General features: G+C 38.4%; 1 protein-coding gene across 1 annotated transcript in view; it reads right to left on the bottom strand.

Annotated features, from left to right (window-relative positions):
* The window catches only part of LOC108713422 (aggrecan core protein), a 103,434-nt gene that overhangs the window by 46,138 nt on the left and 35,707 nt on the right, over positions 1-21,589 (bottom strand). The window contains exons 2-6 of the mRNA XM_018256919.2: positions 16,385-16,443; positions 10,479-10,880; positions 6,955-7,129; positions 4,888-5,015; positions 4,123-4,410 (exon numbers count right to left, since the gene is read on the bottom strand). Of these exons, the coding sequence (XP_018112408.1) occupies positions 4,123-4,410; positions 4,888-5,015; positions 6,955-7,129; positions 10,479-10,880; positions 16,385-16,443 (1,052 nt within the window). The remainder of the gene's footprint in view (positions 1-4,122; positions 4,411-4,887; positions 5,016-6,954; positions 7,130-10,478; positions 10,881-16,384; positions 16,444-21,589) is intronic.

Below are 21,589 nucleotides of genomic sequence, written 5' to 3' on the forward strand. Positions count from 1 at the left end.
CTATATCCCTATTAATAAATATCCTAGATCATTATCCACCTTTAACCAATCAAGGGTATGGTAAATATCCATAGTTTTAATCACAATTGATATTTTTATAACCAACATAGGGATATAGAAAAATTATGCTATGATGAAAAATGTAATGACACTTAAATATGTGTAAGGGATTTATAATATATAATTTAATAATATGAACAGCACTAATGCATAAAACAAAAGCAATTTCAGTACTGTAGTTTTAATGTTTGTTTCTGGATCCACTGCCAAGAAGCCAAAAGCTGTACAACTGCTGACACAGTGCTTATTCCTTGGGATAACGAGTGCTTTACTAGTAAACTCACAGCATTACACAATTTGTCAAAAGTGTTTTCTTATTTTAAATTTGGGAGATAAAAATGAGGAATCATAGAAAATAGCAGTGTACCCTACAAATAAGCTTGCATAAGCAAATAGACACACTGGATAAACTACTAACCCTCTCCACACTTGCAACACACTGGGGCTCATTTATTAACACTGGGCAAACATGAGCAGTTACCGATAGCAACTAATCAGTGATTAGCTTTTCAAAGCCAGCTGCAACTAGAACAATGAATGCAGCCATCTGATTGGTTGCCATGGGGTTCTGTCCATGGACACATTTGTCCAGTTTTGATAAATGACAGCCACTTTGTTACATCCCCTGATGGGTGGTCCCAAATGTGGGGATGGAGAGAGACCAGGATAAGGGCAGTTATGGGGACATTGAGGATGATTATTTGCTTAGAAATATAACAAAGTGAATTTTATAAAAGTATCTACATGCATACTTGTTACACCACTGAAGGTTAGTGTGTGTATGATGGTGAATGGATGTTTGTGTGAGTATGTTAGCCTTCTTTCATTCTTGATTTACTAATGATTTCTATTGCAAGTTGTTAGTATTAGGTTTTACTCATGAATCAAAGTCCATCATTACAAGCTCTGCTCGTAACTTTGTGTTTCCTCCATGCATGAGACAGAAGGATTGTTGGTTCTTTTGATAAATTTAGAGGCTTGCTTTCAGGAATCAAATTGTGTGAGGGCTATAATGTAATGCTGTTATTGGATCAATGTTTAATAGGTGTCCCTCTATGAATTTAGATGTTCTTCCTGCTTCTTTGGTTTTCAAATGTCATGGATAGGAGCACTGGCCCAGGGTGTCAGGTAAGTAAAAGTAGTCACTTGGGAGTGCCTAACTTTTGGCACCCCCAAAGGTAAAATGGTATTCCTTTAAGATACAAGCATAAGTACTTTCTGCATGCTGGCAATGCCTAAGGCATTTTATAGCATAGCTATTAATCTCATTGCCTCTTTACTGGAGCAGCGACCTGACCTTTTGACTCAACCATCTAAATATTTTATTAGCCATTCACAAGATGACTGACTAATTTCTTATTATGTATCCAAACAAAGCTCTCTAGGCGAGGATAAGAAAGGTCTTTAGATCTCCACTGCATTTAACTAATGTCATAAGGCCATGGCAGATTTGGAATAAACTGTCATCAAGCAGTCCACTAATGCACATATGGCAGGGGTTAGCTGTCTATAGAATGCATAAGTATAGCATATGTAAATCCATAATTTTAGTATGCAGAGCACAGAACAAATACTAAGATCCCTTATCCTCCATCCTAACTCATATACTGGCTTCACAGGACAGAATTTAAATGTCACTATCTGATCTTTAAATCAATCCCACTACCAAAAAATGTGGCAAAAGAAAGTTTCATCCCATTGCCTACATAGGAACACAGAGAGTTTAGCTGCCTAGAACACATATAATCCCCAACAATAGCTGCATGTATCTGCAGTGTTAGAGTGACAGAGCAAGCTAAAGGGACACTCTTAGGGTCAGGGCACACGCTCAGATTCGGGGAGATTAGTTGCCTGGCAACTAGTGAGGCAACTTTGGGCAACTTCGGAAAACTAAGCTTTCCGAAGTCACCCGAAGTTTCCTAATGAGGCAACTTCAGATGACTTTGGAAAATGAAGTGCTCCGGGAGGCAGTTTGGGAAGATTATTTGCCACGAAGAAGAGGAGGTCACTAATCTCCCCGATTCTGAGCCAGTGCCCTGACCCTTATAGTAGCTTGTAAGCAATTGGTGGAAGTAAAACCAAAGCAGGGGTCCTCATGCCTTTAATACATGTGTGATAAAAGGCATGCTGTAAAGTGTGGGTTTTCACGATTGACTAAAATAATGCGAGAATACATTTTTGGGTCAAAAAGCTAATTTCCTGACTTAATTTGGGCCCATTAAAAGCCTAAGAAACCCTGCTGTATGAAAATTAACAAAACCTATGGGTTTGACCACTAAAATCCGACCTGTAATAAACATGCATTGCTAAGCAAAGAGTAGTCTTAATCACAATCACTACTTGCACTCAAAGGGTAAATTAAAGATTTATAATAAATTCAGGGTGCATTTATGATCAGGCACATTTCATATGCATCAGCAATTAAAGGAATGAGTTGGGGAAAACTACCTTGATTAGATATCAGCCACCTTGTTCCTCTACTTTAAAAAATAGATAAATATTTAGACTATGTTAAACATAGTAACTGAATATTTAGACCTTAAAACACATATTAAGTAAGCGGCAGACTATAATATTTTATGTAGCTTTCAAATGGTTTGTGTGTAACGGTAACAGACCCTAGCAACCAGGGAATCATTAGAATGAGTGGAAGATAAATAGGAAAGCAGATCTTCTTCCTGGTCAGGTCCTTTCCTATTCTGGTTAATTGGGTAGTGATGAGACTGACCTTACTGTGTCAATGTGATAGGATTCTGAAACCATGAGCTCCACTGGGGCAGGAACTGATGTGAATGATGAATAATCTCTATAAAATGCTGCGTCTATGTGTTGGTGCTACATAAATAAAGGATAATAATAATGTTCTGGTCTGTCAAACCAGCCTCTGGTTGGTAGGGTCAGTCAGATCAAAACTATGTGACCATTTCACTTTCCCGATTATTAACAATAAAATAGATCAGCAATCACAAAAATAGCAGAAAGCTCATAACCCTGATGCAGATTGTCTATGTATATCAATGTCTACATACTAAAAGACTAATTACCACTTAAACTTTCCAAACGTTTGTAATTTACAAAGAACATGTGGGGTTTTTTCTTAGATGGATGTTATACCCCATGCACATTACAGATCTGTTTAAAAATAAAATGACATAAAAGCCCATATGTAACACACTGTTTCATGCAAATAAATATAAAAAATATACTTTTCTATGTGCTATTGCATAATCCCCAATAGAAAAAAAACAACATTTTAAGGTCTTAAATGAGTTGACCGTTTAATTATTTTTTAGTGTGATGTAGACAGTGATATTCTGAGACAATCTGTAATTAGTCTTAATTGTTTTATGGTTTTTCAGTTATCTAGCTTTTGCTCAGCAGCTCACTGGTTTGGTATTTCAGCTGCTGTCTGGTTACTAAGATCTTAGTTTCTCTAGCAACCAGGCAGTTGTTTAAATGAGAGACTGGAATAGGAAAGGGGCTGAATAGGTAAATATGTAAAACAGTAACATTGTAGCATCATAGAGCAATAGTTTTTGGCTACCAGGGTCAGTGACCCCCATTTGAAAGCTGAAAATAGGCAGAAGAGGAAGGCAGATGACTCTTAAGCTATAAAAATAAATAATCAAGGAATTGGATATTCTATAACATACTAAAAGTTACCTTAAAAGTGAACCACCCCTAGCTCATATGAGCCACTGTGCTCACACACAAACCAAGGGCACACATACTTGCTAGGTTATATCAGCCAATGCATGGAGAGACATTGTCCTTTCTGTTTCAGATAGAACTTGCATTATTGGGTGATCTCTGTGGAAGCACACAAAATATTCTAATATGATGGATCAAGGTAAACGAAATAAAAGGGCAGTACTGACTGATATGTAAATGGTGGCTTATACTGATATGAATATGACAATTTGATGAGATTCTGTAATGGGTCACCCATTATGATATACATTGTTTGCTGGTGAAATATTCATTCTTCAGGTATAATTTCCCTTTGTTTTGTTTTTTTGACTGTAATAAAAGATGCTTTATATTAAATATTTCTGCTGATACCTTTAAAGCAAAAGGCCCCAAACTTCCTAGTAGGATTGGGGAATCCCGTTCGGTTTGGATACTGGTATAGGGTTCTCACTCCAGGTTCCTCACCACCACAGTTCTTCCGTGGATTGCGAATAGGATAACGCACACTACTGTCTGCTAGCCAGCCTGGGTCACATTGGTCCATGCCTTTTCTCCAGGCTGAGTAAAGCTGTCCCACAGTAGCCAGCATCCCTCCATCTTGGAGACAAGAGTGACTGGACCCTAACCATGGGGTCCTGTCAGGAACATAATAGACATCACCTACAATATAAATATGAAAAGACATTTATGGGAATTGGCAAGTGCATAACAAATAACTATTGCAGAATTATTTAATTGAACCCTTTAACAAAACGCCAAATCAGTGACTCATTATGTCTTGTGCCTTTCAAACATTATTCTTTCATGTTAAAAGTCTAACAATAAGAAAAGATTTTCATTTCAGCACATTAATTAAAATCAAGGCTTTTGACCAACATTGTAAATTATGATTTAAATCAATCCACGCCACTGATACTTAAAGCACAAAATTGCCCCCCTTCAATGTGATGATTGAATATAATAGTGGATTAACCACAGCGCTGGCAGAAGCCCTAATACATTTCCTGCTCACGTGCGGCTGACTGATAGTAAAAAAGGTTTTTCTGCTAATTCTGATTGTAATGCTTTTGTATTCCTCACCCTCCACTAACCCTGCTGCCAGTCATTGCAATGTTAACCCCCATGCTCAAATCCTACCCTCGGGTCCCTCAGTGTAACAATAGACATCGTAGGTTTCCTGCAGATCACGTTCTCCATAGGTCCTGACACCAGGGAGGTTGTTCCGGTCTCCATAGCAACCAGGCCTAGGAGTTTTGATTGGATACCTGAAGGACATAAATGCAAAAAGAGATTTTAGGCTTTGGTAGGATTTAACTCTTTCACTGACAGAAGAGATATAATGCCAAGTTTCTTCATATGATTGCTGCAAATATTTTTATAGAATTATACAAACTGTGTAAGTCTGCCAAGTAAATAAAGGACTGCTCAAGCATGCAGTGTACAAGTTAACATTGTTGAGATCTGTAATTTTTATTGTATATAACAAAATACAATTATCTCATCTATGCCAAATTAAGCAGGCATTACATACAGGGCTATTCTTGTTTCTTTGGCCCTGATTGCACTTAAATACTATCACACTAATAAAAGGGTGTCCAATAGTGATGTTTTGGTTGGCCTGATACCTGTGGGACCTTTAGGTGAAGGTTAAAGATTGTGGATCTTTATTCTAAATCTACTATAGACCAGCTACAACCACCGCGGGTCCTTGTAAGCAAGTGCTAGAGCACTAAATGGGGAAAACCATGCTCCATTTACAGATCATTTGCAGTAAGGAATGTGAGTGTGCCTTACAGTGGCAACAAAGACGTGGTTTGCACCTGTTCTTGCACGTTGCACCCTGCCCTGCAGTAAGTAAACTGGACCCCAGCAACCAGATAACTGCTAAAATGTTAACCTGGAGAGCGGCTGAACAAAAAACTATATTAACCAAAAAATATAAATAAATTAAAAATAAAGACTAATTGACAATAAATGTGCATTCAATAAGTTACATAATCTGGCTGTATGCTTTAGCTACTGCTAGCCCAGGAATCTATAGGGCCTAGAGGTAACTATAGAGGAAGCTGAGCCTGTGGGGCCCGAACAATGGGGTTGGCTTTCTCTAATAGCTGGGGACAGCTTTGTGCAGTGGGCCCCTCTGAAGGTTTTTTTGGCGGCGGGGGGGGGGGGTGTTACTGTTCTCTTGTTACAATACTGATCTTTTCCATAAAGTTTTCTTTAAGGCCACTTTCCTACACATAAGTTATACAGTTAAATACAAAATTTTGCATAGTATATAAGCAATGTTCCAGTATGCCGTATTGCATTAGTATTTGATTTATTTAAAAGTTGTTTGTAATTGGTGGTGCTAATGAAGAGCAAAAAGTTCTTTGCTATTTCATGCACTGCTTGTTCTATTTGCATGTACCACTGAAATAGGTTGAACTAGTCATCTTCTCCCTAGTGTGCAAGGCACTGAGGGAAACTGAGACTTGCCAGAGGAGAGTTTATAGAAACGTACATGAATTCAGGACAAGTGACACAAATAACAGCAAGGGACAGAATCTTTTTTTGATACTGACTGTCTTTGAGATTTTGTAATAATATACAATGGAAACGTTATGTTGGGGTTTGCAATCCATTTAATGTTAAATCAGAGCACAATGTTATTAGGATGCAGCCAGCAGGACTGTTCCAGCATTAACACTTCTTATATTTACTACAAACATTAATGCACTGAATCCATACTTTGGGTTGGTTTGGTATTTCAGGGACCTTTGTAAGATTTAAATGTAGCCGCAACATCACCTTTCAGAGGAACTAATAAGAACCCTTGTTTCTGAAAGTCTTTTTCAATATGTCATTATCCAACACTTATATCGTCAGACAAATACGTTTTTGCATGAAAAGGTATTATTTATTGTAAACAGTCATTTAAATATGGGCTGCTATATGAGATGTATTTTTACAGAGACCTGCTATGTTGAGAGGCATAGTTTTCCTATATAACAGCACCTTATTATTATTTTGATGATCATTAATTTATTTAGCCTACAGTGGCCTCAACTGTTACTGCCCCAAATAAGCCCTTCGTAAATCAGAATAAATAACCTTTTCTATCACCCTCTAAGTCTGTTATTCCCTGCCACTAGTACTTGAAGAACACCATCATTCAGAAGATTAATCTCCATATGTCCATGCATTCCTGCTATTCAACTATACCTCACAGAACGATCTGAGAGCCAGCCTGCATCACAGTTATCCAAGCCATCCTCAAATGCAGCCTGCAGCTGCTCAGGGCTTGCAATGACACCAGAGTTCTCCTGACAAGAGCGCACAGCCTCAGGGAATGTCAGAGCGTAACGGTTACTAGCTGCCCGGTAATGGAAGACCAGACCTGTGTGAAAAGAAATAAGATATTTTCTTATGATAAAATATATCTTTGTTTATTCTTTAGTCGTGGCTGGCTCGTTTATGTGTTGGTTCATTAAAATATTGGAAATGACATAACGGTAAATTCTATGTCTCCCCCCCCCACCCCCACATATTTATTTCTGTCACTTAGGGGATTCAAGACGAAGTCTGATTTTGTGTCTGATAATTCTTTTTGAAGTCTGTATTGGGCATTGGGCTAGTAGCTATAATGAGTTTCATTTAGAGGCAGGGAAACAGACAGACACAGATTTAAGAGCATTAATTAGTTAGTTTAAGAGCAGACTGTAAATTTTCTGAGCATTGTATACACTTGGGGCTAAGTACCAGGACTGATTAGAGCATAACTGCCGCACTTGTTAGCATAAGTGTAGCTCTATAGCCAGCTGATTTTAGCAGTTTTTGTAATCTGGCCTTGACATTATATGCTAAACACCATTAGTAAACCTGCAATTTGCATACAATATTATTTAAATAGTAATATTAATTTGTATCTTATGTGCCCATCCTTTTTAGACTCTACATTGCAGCCTGCTTTAAAATTAGAGATTTCCGTCCCCTCCAGCTGTAGTAGCAGCATTGTAGCAGACCAGGCTATTGGAATAAGGGATGAAGTATTTGCTACTGCTCTAGTAACCCAAAGCAACCAATGAAAAGGTAGCACTGGTCTGCCCTTTAAAAAAACAAAATTGAGTTTATCAAACTAGATTTCATTTTTTCTGAGTCAAGGTTTTTAGAAATATGGCAGCAGGAGAAAAAAAATAAAACAATAACCTTGTAATCAAGCCTTCTCATATTAAGAGACTAAAGGAAGAAGGTCCCTATATACCCAAATAATGGTTGGGTAACTTAAAGACACAAACAGTAGAGTCATTTGATGTTTGTGGGGAACAAACCCTGCTAAAGAAAGCAATATGGAAGCTCCAACAGTTAAAAAAAATGAATAAGTGCTTAAATGTTGCCACCGTGACCTCCAATACAGTTTCACATTTTACAGCGTATTGCATTTAGAGAGTAGGCACTGGATCTGCCAACATGCATAATTTCAGCGACACAAGCAGAGCTCTATACGTTTTGCATGCCTAAACATAAGGCTACTGACAGTAACATAACTACAGAAGAAGCAGACCCACAGCAGGGCCCAGACCATGGGGTCTGCTTACTCTTTACTTTTTGAGATTCTTGGTCCCTGCCCGATTTCCTACCTGACGGTGAGCAGGCGGCATGCTAGCTATGGGCAAAAAAGGCAGGGTGATCTGCAGGCAGATGGGTCTCTCTAAAGAGTTTTTTGCCCGGGGGTGTGGTGCTTAGTAGTTATGCCACTGGCTACTGTGGCTCAGCATTATGGATGCATACCAAGACACATTGGTCAGGCCCCTAGGAATGGGTATATGAAATCTATAGATATCTATTATCTGGAATGACTGGGGCCTGGATTTTTTTTTCAGATATGGAGGGGTTCCTGCAAATTGGAGTACCATTCCTTAAATATACTAAAAATCATTTAAAACTGAGAATTGTTACAGAGAAATAGAAAATCTGTAAAAAATGTAAATTGCTTGTTTACAGAGAATAACCATGAAAAATGCTAGTGACATATTTCAGGCCTTTCTGGTTAATGGATTTCCAGATAGTAGATTCCATGCGCTGATATTAATGCGTACATTATATGCATGCAAAATGATCATCTGCATAGAGTTTTCTTTGCATAATCTGCACTGTTTATGCGTAAAACAGATTAATACCAGACAAGGAATTTAAATATTTTGTCCAAATATCCGTAGCCACTTCTAACAGAACGGCTAGGCACAACTGCAATTTTTTCATAAATGAATCTCCAGTTGCTAAGATTTTGTTCATCCCCTACATCCGTATCTTTATTCTGCGCACATTGCCAGCACACAGCAATCAAAGATACACACAGAGAACTGTCCTTGGGAAAAAAAGAAATTCTGGAATTGTATTATTGTAAATGTTTACTCTATCTCAGAGGAGTTTCTATATAAATCAATATGAATGTTGGGCTGCCACGGTACTACTGGGTTTATGTAGATAAAGCTCTATGAACCTACTGCAGGCAATAGCATATTTAATCTCATATTTATTTTCCTACAAATGCAGAATGTGATGGTTTCTGTCCAGGGCAGTCCTGCAGATTTACATAATTGCTATTAATTATCATCACAAGCAAGCTGTGAAACAGACAAGGATAGACAGGGAGTAGAGTAACAGCACCAATGCACAGGGCCAAACATATGAAAGGTTTGAGGCAGACACTAGAGGTGGGAACAGATGGAAGAAAGAGAGAATGCTGGTTAAACAAGATGGGGCACACACCAGGATTTAGAATGGTGCAAGCACAGCTGTGTTACAAAGGGCAACATTTTATACATTATATTCTGAAACCTGATTGTTTATTGTAGCAGGAGAGGAAGAAAGATGGGTTAAATATTTTGTGGTAGGGAGATCAATGAGATTTAGTTATTAGGAGTACAATATGGAGGAGACGCAGAACATAATGAAAGTGTATTGTTCTAATGTCCAGGAACCATTCCTTTGTCCAAGTAAGACATTTCTATGACAATGTATGTACAATCATTTATACTCCTGTTTGTGCTCCACCACTTATTCCAATAAAGGCTTTAGTGAGACACATCCATGACCTCTAGCTATATCTTTGCATATCTAGCAGTGGGAATATAACTGCATCATACGACAATCCCCACACATCTACTTTATGATTAGTATGTTAAAGTTTATTTTATGTTTGTATCTGTTGTAACTGATAGTTACAATGACAAGAACTTCTCTGGGTCCAGTCCTGTACAGTGTTTGAGATGTGGGGAAAACTAAAGACATGGCCACATATGCAACTTTACTGCATGTTGTATCTTTGAAATATTGTCAGGTGGCTGATTTTATAGTGATGTATAAATTCAATATACTAATATAGTAATAAGTTGTTTTTTTTAATTTTTTTAGTTCAGTGGGCAATTCATCTTTTGCATAAGATGAAAGCTTATTATTATCATTACTTAATAATTAACTTATTTGTCATTGAAATCTTCTTAGTGGTATTTTGCTAGGTTCCAATACATATGGAAAGCTCTACTGTAAACTAACTTGAACTGCTTTGAGGAATCTATCTGTCCTTGACAATCTTTTCCTGCATGCAATGTTTACATGGTACATGCCTCGTATTCTAATTCTCATTAAAGGTAACCCTACTTTTTAGTTCCTTATCATTTAGCCCTAATGTTGGACAGAATGGTAACTATATAAAAATGAACTCCTTAAGAGCAGATGTCACCTACCAGTCACTTCCAGTGGCACTGCATCTTGTTCATCATCAATGCCAAAGATCACTTCACAGCGATATACTCCAGAGTCACTGGCACGTGCTGAGGACAGGACCAAGGTGGCATTATAACGATTGTGGGGATATCCAGGCAGGGCCACTCTCCCTTCATAGCCACGAGCCACCTTTACTACATTATCACGGGCTACCAAGACAGGCACTTCTTTCTGACCTATTCCAGGCTGTAGCCGGCTCCACTTAATACGTGGTGACTCTGAGGTATCATTTGGTGGTTGTGGTGGGCGGGAGGGATGCAAGAGAAAGAGGCAAGGGAGAGCCACTGATTGAGCTAGTGAGCACCGCACCGTGTCCTGCTGTTGTCTGTGTATATGTAGAGTCTTAGCAGCATCTTCAGAACCTAGTATAATAAATACATACAAAATAACGTATTGTATACTGTGCTGTATTAATATACTTGTAACCCACACACTCAAGGCCCATGGACCTTGATTTCAAATATGACACTGATACGGTACCTGTCTTTTTTTTCTATCAGCACTTACATACCCAATCAATCAACTGTGCTATGCATGGGAAGGACTTCATTTTTGTGCACATTTGCCTTCAACATGTTCAGATGCTACATTTTGCATTCTGTGCTGAATATGGATCAGCTGCTTAATTCATTCTTCATTATGGTACATGGCCAGGTAATCTGTGTTATTATGTGTCACATACATTGTCTCAACTTGTTGGGCAAGGCTGTCACATTTGGACACTGAATTAGTGGGCCTAATTCAGTCATTGAGTCAAGTGCTTGACCCCCCCAGCCACTGGCCTATTAACATATAGTGGCCACAAAGGGGCACAGGAAAGGGGGCCTGGTCCCCAGGGTCTGCTGTATGGAATTTCCTACTTCTGGCATGTTCTGCCACCTAATTTGCTCCCATAAAGATGACATAGGAATACCACATATGCACCTACTATGTTTTTTTCAGAAATACATTAAATGGTATTATAAAATAAATCCACCTGTGAGCAGTCACTTTAAATTTGCAAGATGCCTCACTAAACTGCTATGTCTAGCACAGCTTAACCTAATGCTGATATATAACAGTAGGTTCCTTTTGCAGAGGTCAAAACCCACTAAAACACCTAAGTCTTCACCTATGACGAAAAAATGTTTTAGACAATACAGTCTCTGCCTTTTTTAATTACAGATATATCATTACTGCTCTATTCCTACATTCCAATTATTTGGTTCTTGCTGTTCCAGACCCTGCATTATGCTCTCTCTCTCTCTATATCGCTAATCTTGCTGTATTCTGCACTATTTCTTTTTGTAGATGTCATTATGTGCATAGTCCTAGAGGCATCAGGGTTGCACAGTGGCATCAGTCTTAGTGGGAGCAGCTCTATATCTTTCTGTGGAGTGCTAATAGATGCTGCTCCGATCACAGCTGAGATTAAAGCCAATTTCAGTTCTGTCAGCACAGTGATTCTTTCCTGCAAGGATTTATTATCCCGCCCGCCGGTGATAGGAAGAACTGAGGCCAGCTGTGCTCACAGCTCAAGAAAGGGCCAGGATCACATCTGTACTAAGCTGCAAGTCTCTGTGTGCGGCTGCCTCATTTCCAAAAACGGCTATGGTACCAGGCTATGAATAAACTGAAATTCTGTGCAATGATCAGGTATGTCCCTGGAGACCCATTCTCACTGCAAGAAATGGAATAAAAGTCACTTACTTTATAATATTTTCGCCTTTCTTTAGTTTAATTCTGTCTTCCTCTCCTCTCTCACTACCTTTTGCTCGCTTGTTCCATTTTCTTTTCCCTAGTCCATATTCACTTGTATACTAATGTAACTAAAGCCAAATTTACAACTTCAGCAATGCTGCATTATGTCATTCACTGAATTACTGTTTCCTGCTCATTGGGTCCAGTGGGCAAAAAAGGTATCTGATGTGGCCTTGTCTTGCCAGAGAAACTGTACAATTGGGCATATGGAAAGTTTTTATGTGATAATTAGGAGCTGTGAACGAGAAACAGGGGTGTAATTACAGAAAAAGCAGACCCTGTGGCTGCAGGGAGACCCAGGAGGTATAGGCAGCCACATGAGGCCCTAATTAACAAGCAATGCCAACATATTTTGGTAAAACAGGACAACCTCTGTATATGTTGGCACTGGGCAAAAATTCATTTTTTTGACGCACAACAATATTTTTTTCTTGTTGAAACTTGCCGAAAAAATTTCGCTCATCACTAGTTGGAAACCATAAAATGAATTTTCTGGGGGCCCAGTAACATCTAGTTATGCCACTGGCAATCAATGCTGCATACAGTGTAGTCAGTATAAAGTAACACATCTTACAGTTAATAATCAGTGACACTTAAAGCTGGCCATAGTTGCAAAGATCCGACAGCCAACAGAAATCTTATAACCTGTCCAATCGACCAAACAACCGATCTCTGCGGGACAAAAAATGTCGGGGCTCTCCACACACGGTCCGATCTGGTTTATGGCCAGCTTAACACGTCCAGTGTACAAATGCCCTTTTCAAGCAAAGGGTAAGTAATTATAGCTTTTGTAACCTACAGCTTAGGTGACTTATAAATGGTTCTAACTTAACTTGTATATCAGGTTATTGGTCTACTTTATCAGTTCACAAACTGTGTATTTTTTTTACTGTTCCTTTAGATAGCGTTACTTAAAGTATAATGGTTGAATCCTGAGCTCACACACAGAGCAATTATAAATGATTTTCCATAGATAGATTTATCCTGATGAGGCACTTTCCCAAACTGTGCAGCTGATGATCAGATTCACTGCAGCTGGTAATTACAATCTGCGTATGGGATCTGCTCCTTTTGTAACACTGCCAAGAGCGAACTTCTGTCATATTCAAATTAACTCTATATGGAGCTCTATATGGAGCTTAATTAAGAGGGATCTAAACCAAAAACAAAAAAAAAAATGAATTCATTGGAATATGCTCATGGTTTTTCTCTGAGCACTTTTTACGTTTAATTTCTAGCATTTTCTGAGCTATTTGCATTTTTAAACTTCTAATACCAGGCTTTTGGCTCAATTGAGAGTCAGCAACCTTAGAGTTATTTGACTATGCAGTAACCACTAATATCGTAGGAAAAACTAAAAACCACCAAATATTTCTTTTGGATCCCCTAACATTTTTATGCTGGTGCAGTAATACCTGTCATCAATTGGACTGCCTGCCCTTGAGTGTTTTTGGGGAAAATCTGCCAGTCACTACTGGTGACAGGAGGTTGTCATTTAAGTCTGTTGCTGGAAGCCCAATAGGTGACAAATGTTTCTCCTCCAGCACAGTTATGCCAGTGGAATATATGGTACCCTATGCTACTTCCTACTAGAGGAAGTTGTTCACCTTCCAAACACTTTTTCAGTTGAGTTGGTTTCACATACAGTAATACACCAGAAATAAAGACTTTTTTTCTGGTTGCTTTCTATTTTTTATTTTTGACTATTTTTCTATTACGTTTAAGCTCAAAGTTTAATGTAACCATCTCCAGTGTTTCAGGACATCGTCTCAGTAATCCAGGTGTAGAATCTGTGAAATGATGCATTACTCAGCAGCATCTGTGGAATATAAGCAACTAATGTATCAATAATAACAGCTGCCTTAAATGAAAGTCAAATAATGCATCATTTTAGACCAGTTTAGAGGGGTCCATGACCCTCGTCCCAGAGTTGCTCTAGACAGACATAAGGGGAAAAAAGAAAGTTTAAACTTCAATATTAGTAAAATGGTAAATAATAAAAAATAGAAAGCATTTGAAAAAAAGTCTTTATTTCTGTTGAACTATCCAAAACCAACTGGACTGAAAAAATGTTTGGAAGGTTAAAAGCCCCTTTAATATGCTCATATGTTTATACTGTCACTCTTTGCCTTAGAATCTTGCTGGGGTGTAGGTCCTTGCAAATAACATCCTGTGCAGTCAGAGGCTCTGTTTACCATTTAGTTAATGCCAAAATACCTGTAAATTTGTCAGGCAATGCTTACCTACTGCTGGATATTTAGGCAAGAATCATTAGACAAGGCCTTGATCTAGTGCCTTTAGGCGATTGTCCCATAGGGCAATAGCCGATGATGCTGAGTTTTGTTGCTATGTGCTAAAAATGCTGTGGGCAATACAGGGTAGCTTCAGTAATTATACAAGGTGAGAACCTTGCCTCAGGCAGCAAAATCTGTCTTTTCTATAACTGAAAATTCAGATATTTTAGTGTAGAGGCCTTCTTTATCACATCAGCATCAGCTTTTTATGTGTGTTTACTGTATGTTTAGTGTATACACCCATTTATTGTACTGCAGAATATGTTGGCGCTTTACGTATAAATAATAATAATATAGAGCACAACATTATTCTTTATTGATCCTGCTCCCTCTGCCCCAGTTTAAACTCAGTAGAGATAAGAGTAGGGAGGGTAGCAGCATTGAATCTGCCACCTCTGGAAACAGGAGGCCCAGAAATGACGCTAGGGCAATATGACAAGCACACTGTATACCATTGCCCTTAGGGCCATGTTATAAGAGGCGTTTTCTCTGCCAGTGTATATACACCAGGGGAGAAAAGGCAGATCAGCTTCCTTTCACCTTGATATCTTTAGGCACTTATGGGCATGGCCTCAGACTGTATACATACTGGTGCATTACAGCACAGAAACCACTTAAATTGTAAAAGTGCCAAAGGAAGCAAATCCACCTAATAGGGGCATTTAATACACATTACTGTGCTTTATCTATCAAATGTAACACAAAGCAGTATATTATAGTGAATAAAGTACCCCCTATTGTTAAATATAAGGATATATATACTGTAAGTCACAGAGGAGTTCCATGACCATATAAAAGCAATAGGCTGAAGGCTGAGTGCTTTTATACAGGTAAAGGAACTCCAAGGTAACTTCTAATATCCTCATATTTTCCAAAAAAGGGTACTATATTTATTATAATACACAATTTTTATTGAGTCATGTGACAAAATGACATCACTACTCACTATTTATAACTGATGACATCAATAGTCACTGTTTATAAGGATATTATTCACAAGATATTCATGTTTTTTGTGTGTTATATAAGTATAAACCCTCTCTGCCTAATCATGTTCATAGGTCAATTAACTTGCCAGGCAGAATCAGTGAAGGCTTTGGAGATGTAAAAGTATAAGAGAGGACTGGCCAATAAATAATCAGTCAGCCAGTCAAGTGCAGTACAATTAATTTCATTGTATTGTACAGCACAAAATTATACTGTATAAAATCAAAATTTCAATTAAATGTCAAAACATCCAGTCTAAGATAATTGGACATAGTTAATAAAGCACAAAATGTCAAATTTGCTGAACTTTTAGTAAAAAATAAATTTGTCATGACATTGACAATTTCATTTTTTTCACTTTGCATTATCAAAAGCTCAATTCTTTTTTTGCCAACCGAAATTATGCAACAACAAATCTTAATATGCAGAATGGCAATGCATTTTTTTTTTTTTTTTGCAAAAAGTAATTTCACTTGGTCCCGACTGGAACTACTGTTATAAAAAAACAGCAGACTCTTTCACTTGTCATTATCTATATCATATACTCCATGTTAATATCCCACATTAGCGTTGCTTAATGGTATTCGCCAGTGTATTTTCCCCATGATAACTGTATAGGAAAAATATGTTGGGGTAATTAAGTATTGCACCAAACTTTACTGACCAATTCTGGCATAGACATCACAGTGGCAGAATATTATTGTTACAATTACAATTATTATTGTTGTTGATTATCAGAACCAGCATAGAAAAAAATATAAAATATGGGATATCAGAAGTGATTAAGGAGTTCCATTACTTTATAAAGGCAACAGGGCTCTTAACGCTTATAAGACAGGACTTACCTATAGTTTCTATGCAAGCCGTCCCAGCCAGAAAGAGCCACACACCAAATGTTATGAATCTAGAGGAATAGTAAAGAGTTGGATTAGAAGCAGTGAAGCACAGGTAATCACACGGGGCAAGGTATAAAGTTTTAAAATGAGGTTTTGAAAACACTGAAATAATGGAAGTTTGCAGCAAGTGCAAAGTAATGCACTGTGGATGCAACATATGCAATACATTGAATTAAATATAAATTTCAGGAGTGCCATTAGATGATTAAAAAGGGTGACAGGGGTTTAAAACAGGACCGCAATGTAATCTGGCCAGTGAGGTATCTAAATGGCAATTCCAGTGCAATTTTAAGTGAACATTTAAGAGAAAAATTCATAACATCAGTATACAGAGATTTACAAGGTTTAGAGTATCGAGCTTGAATAGCCGGGTAGTTGCTGGTTTCCGACAAGTACAACTATAGCAAAGATAGCAGAGCAATTTTTCAGGATTGGATTATGAATCACTAACAGCACTGTACATGAAAGATGAATGAGAATCAGCAAAGCAATATACTGTAGTATGATTGGAGATGATGCTACAGTATATAGGAACATGAATAAAAAAAAAATCAGCACACCGTCAGGGTTTGGATTGTGAATTACTGAAAGATCTGTATATGGAATACAATTGAGAGATCAGCAAAGCAATAGTGCAGGGTTGGATTGTAGTTAATTGACAGCACTGTGTAAAGACACAGGAATTAACAGAAAACCCTTGTTCTTCATTAGTGCATGGAAGGAAACCAGAGTGGCAACAAAGCTCTATGTGTAAATAGCCTATAACAGGAGAAAAAGGTGGATAATAAAGTTACAGAAACAGAGCTGCATAAAGGGATGAGAATAATTCACAGAGAGGGGCTAAGGGCATAGTGGAGGTCTAGAACCACAGAGGTATATTTGCTAATTGGCTCCACTTAACTGCTTAGAGCTGACATTAAAGACTCACCTAACTCTTTATTCTGTTATGAATAAACCAAGCGGACAAATATCAGACAGCAGCACCATCCAGACACAGGCACAGAAATCCCCCTAATTGATTCCTTTTCTAAACGTTCCTTGGTTAATTGGCTACGGTATTTTAAAAACATGACAGATCTCTGCTCACATGTGACAGTCCTTGTCGGATACACACAGCAGGGTGTAAATTGCACTTTGTAACATGTAGGCAAAGGTCTTTTCCTTCTTCAAATAGTTTACATACTGATGTATGATAGGTAGGTAGCATGAAACCTATAACAAAACTGTGTTGAGAAATGTTTTATCTTTCCTGAATACTGTTCAGTATTTCTTTTTCTATATACTGTATGTCCTGATTGGTATTTTACAACATCTAAAAGATGATTTGCCCAGTCCCACCACTACTTTTCCAAACCCCTGCCTGGAGTAGCTTCTTCTGGGAAATTATTACTGGGTTGGAATTCTTCTATTGTTCATTCACTTTGGTCTGTGTGGTCATTTTTAAAACAACTGGCAGTTCATCTGTCATATGAAATGGCACTCACATGACCATACTGACAGATTTAATCACATTAGGTTTGACTGTTCAGAGTAGAGACTTTGGTTTCCCCATGGCCCCATCTGCATGCTCATGGGGATGGGGACATTTGTCAACCTGCATTAGAATGAGGCTCTTAAAGGAAAACTATACCCCCAAAATGAATACTTAAGAAACAGATAGTTTATATCAAATTGAATGACATATTAAAGAATCTTACCAAACTGGAATATATATTTACATAAATATTGCCCTTTTACATCTCTTGCCTTGAGCCACCATTTCCTGACTCTATCTGTGCTGCCTCAGAGATCACCTGACCAAAAATACTACAACACTAACTGTAACAGGAAGAAGTGAGGAAGCAAAAGGCAGAACTCTGTCTGTTAATTGGCTCATGTGACCTTACATGTGGTTTGTATGTGTGCACAGTGAATCTTACGATCTCAGGGGGCGGCCCTTATTTTTTAAAATGGAAATTTTCTATTTATGATTACCCAATGGCACATACTATTAAAAAAGTATATTATTATGATAATTGATCATTTACATGAAGCAGGGTTTTACACATGAGCTGTTTTACTCAGTATCTTTTAATAGAGACCTACATTGTTTGGGGGGTATAGTTTTCCTTTAACTAATCTAATTATCAGTTCAGCTTGTATATCCAAAAATGTAGCCATTATCCTATGGTTGGTCCAGGTTTTAGGTTTTTTCCAATGTCTGATGAAAAGAGAATTTTTAAAGCATTGAATGTTGCAACAACAGTATTCATTCTTCAAAAGTGTGTTCCACTGAAATTTCTTTGCCACTGAACCTGGTCATCACCTCTGACATCCTGTGGGTTTGCTGCATTTGGGTATGGTTTCATCTAATGCTCACACATCTTGAAACCTTCATAAATACAATGGCCTTTTCATCAGTCACAGATTTAAGGGAAAATGAAAAAGAGGTCATTTTTGCTGAATTTCTTATTTTAATATGGGGATCCCCAAGCTTTTTTTACAGATGTAAAAAAAGTTGGGGCGCAACACAAGTATAAAGCTGGCCATAGACGCAAAGATCCGATCGTACAAATCGAGGATTCGTCCGATTTTCGGACCGTGTGTGGAGAGTCCCGAAATTTTTCGTCCAGCGGAGATCAGTCGTTTGGTCGATCGGACAGGTTAGAAAATTTATGTCGGCTGCTGTCACTAGCTTTGTCTGACATTACTATCGTACGATTGCTGCCAGGGGCAGGACATTGCTGATCTGTTCTTTAACTACTTTATTGGTCGGAATGGTAAGACTTTGATCTTAATGGTTAGTGTCAGGTCGGGAGATGGGAATGTCCGATCGTACGTTGATTCGTACGATTGGATCTTTGCGTCTGTGGCCAGCTTTAGTGTTTCGCTTGGCCAATTGGTAGCCCCTATGTGGACTAACAGCCTACAGGAGACTCTTTTTGGCAGTACACAGCTGGTATTTATGCAACCAAAACTTGTCTCCAAGCCAGAAATTAAAAAATAAGTGCCTGCTTTGAGGCCACTGGGAGCAACATCCAAGGGGATGGTGAGCAACACTGGTTACCGATCACTGCTTTAATGTGTAGGCTGTACAAGTCTGTATGCAATAGCCCTCTTCACTAAAGTGATGGGTTACCTTGTGGATCTTATCTTCTCTGAGAGTTCAGAGGCCTCTCTCTTTACCTCAGGCCCTCCAGCAAACTCTCCCTTGTGATGTTGCATGGCTTTCCATACCTATTATAGACTAGGGACCAAAGATCTACCCATGGCACACCTGAGCCAAAGGGAACACCTCCCTCACACAGCTACGTCCTAGGGACTTCCTGCACTGTAGGGGAAGGTAAAACGTTTCCCATAATTTATAATAGCATAATAACTTGGTAATCAAGATGGACTGTAATAATGAGTGTTTTTTCTTTCTTTAATTACATTTTTTTTCTTTAATTTTTGCTATTGTAAATATTACTTAATTTAAATTCATAGTTAATTGAGGTGAACTGAGTGATTTTTTCCCCCAAACAGTCATGGGACTGAGCAGGGGATAGACTTTTCCTCTAGGCCAGTGCTGTTCAACTTCTGTGGTACAGAGAGCCAGAATTTTTCTGGCCTATATGGTGGAGGGCTGATAATGGAAGCCAGTGTTGGCCACTCCCTCTTTTTAAACCACACCCACTTCAAACCACACCCATGTTGCCATAAGACAATGTCCACATTAATTGTGGTAGCACACCAAAAAACCAAATGGTAGGTGCTCACTGCAGGAATATCAATTATCACTCATATGTGAAAAAAGTTAAGTCATAATAAGACATACCCTTCGTTCCATATGCCTCCTCCTCCACTGTGGATAACACAGCAGCCCTCCAAGCACATGATAAACACCTTAAGGGCCCTAACAATAATATTCAAATGCTAACAACCCCTCAAAACAAATACCAGGCTTATGTTCCACAGGCAGAGAAGGGCACACACTGGTGTATGGCCCATAAAGGGAGCACAAGGAAGTCAGAGTATGAAACACACAGGGAGCATAGGGCAGGCAGAGTAGGGTGCTCCCAAGGACCATAGGGCAGGCAGAGAATAACACACCCAGGGAGCATTGGGCAGGCAAAATATGGCACACACAGGGAGCATATGACAGGCAGAGTATGGTACACACAGGGAGCATAGGACAGGCAGAATATAGCACAAACAGGGAGCATAGGGAAAGCAGAACAGAGCAGGAGACATGGAAACCTATCAGGACCACTTTAAGATGTGCTACATACAGTGACACAGTGCTGGTGCCCCTTCAGCAGTTTGTATCAGGGTGAACAGGTGAACAATGTGGACAGTTTCAGTCTGGGACTGAGATGTGAACAGTACAGGGATTTAGGGGTTGTGAACAATATAGTGGATTACAGTTTGAATTTGAGGTGTAAATAATGCAGGGGCCAGTTAATTTCTGTAGTAATACATTTTAAAAATTACAAAAGGTAAGCATACACAACAGACAGAATTTTTATGTGGGGGCCAAACAATGTGTGGTTGCGGGCTGCATGTGGGACAGCCTTGTTCTAGGTATTGCCATTTTACTTATCTTTTTAGGCATTTTAGTAATAGTAAAATAAGACTTACATTTTGAAGTTTAGAACTGTTCACTTTGCCTTATAACTAAGGTGATTCAACCATCCAATTTCATGGCAAAATTACACCTTTAAACAGGCAATAATACCCCAGGACTATCAGTCCAATACATCTATTCAACCAGTGTGTGGCCAGAATGAGTCTTAGCTTGTACCTGGATGCACTGACGTGTATCACTTTGTGCCACAAATCAGGCTACTTTAAGATCATCATAGCTTGTTACAGTATGTCTACATTAATAAAGCATACAGTACTAGCCTCAAATCATATAGTATATAGTAATACTTAGCTGTTAGCATCAGTAAACAGCTATCCTCACAATCCTGTATGAACCTGGTTTTGTATTCATGGTGATCAGAAATACATGTAATATAATGATTTGCTTATTTCAAGTTTTAAATTATATACTATACATAAAGGAATAATACTGCTCTGCTTTCTTTATAAAAATTATATTTATTTAATTTCAGTAAAATACATGATTACTCTTTACACAGTGGCAACATATTCTATAGCCCCAATGGAGTTTACATTTTAAAGACCCTA

This window comes from Xenopus laevis, chromosome 1L, assembly GCF_017654675.1.
Source record: "Xenopus laevis strain J_2021 chromosome 1L, Xenopus_laevis_v10.1, whole genome shotgun sequence".
NCBI classification, from domain to species: Eukaryota; Metazoa; Chordata; class Amphibia; order Anura; family Pipidae; genus Xenopus; species Xenopus laevis.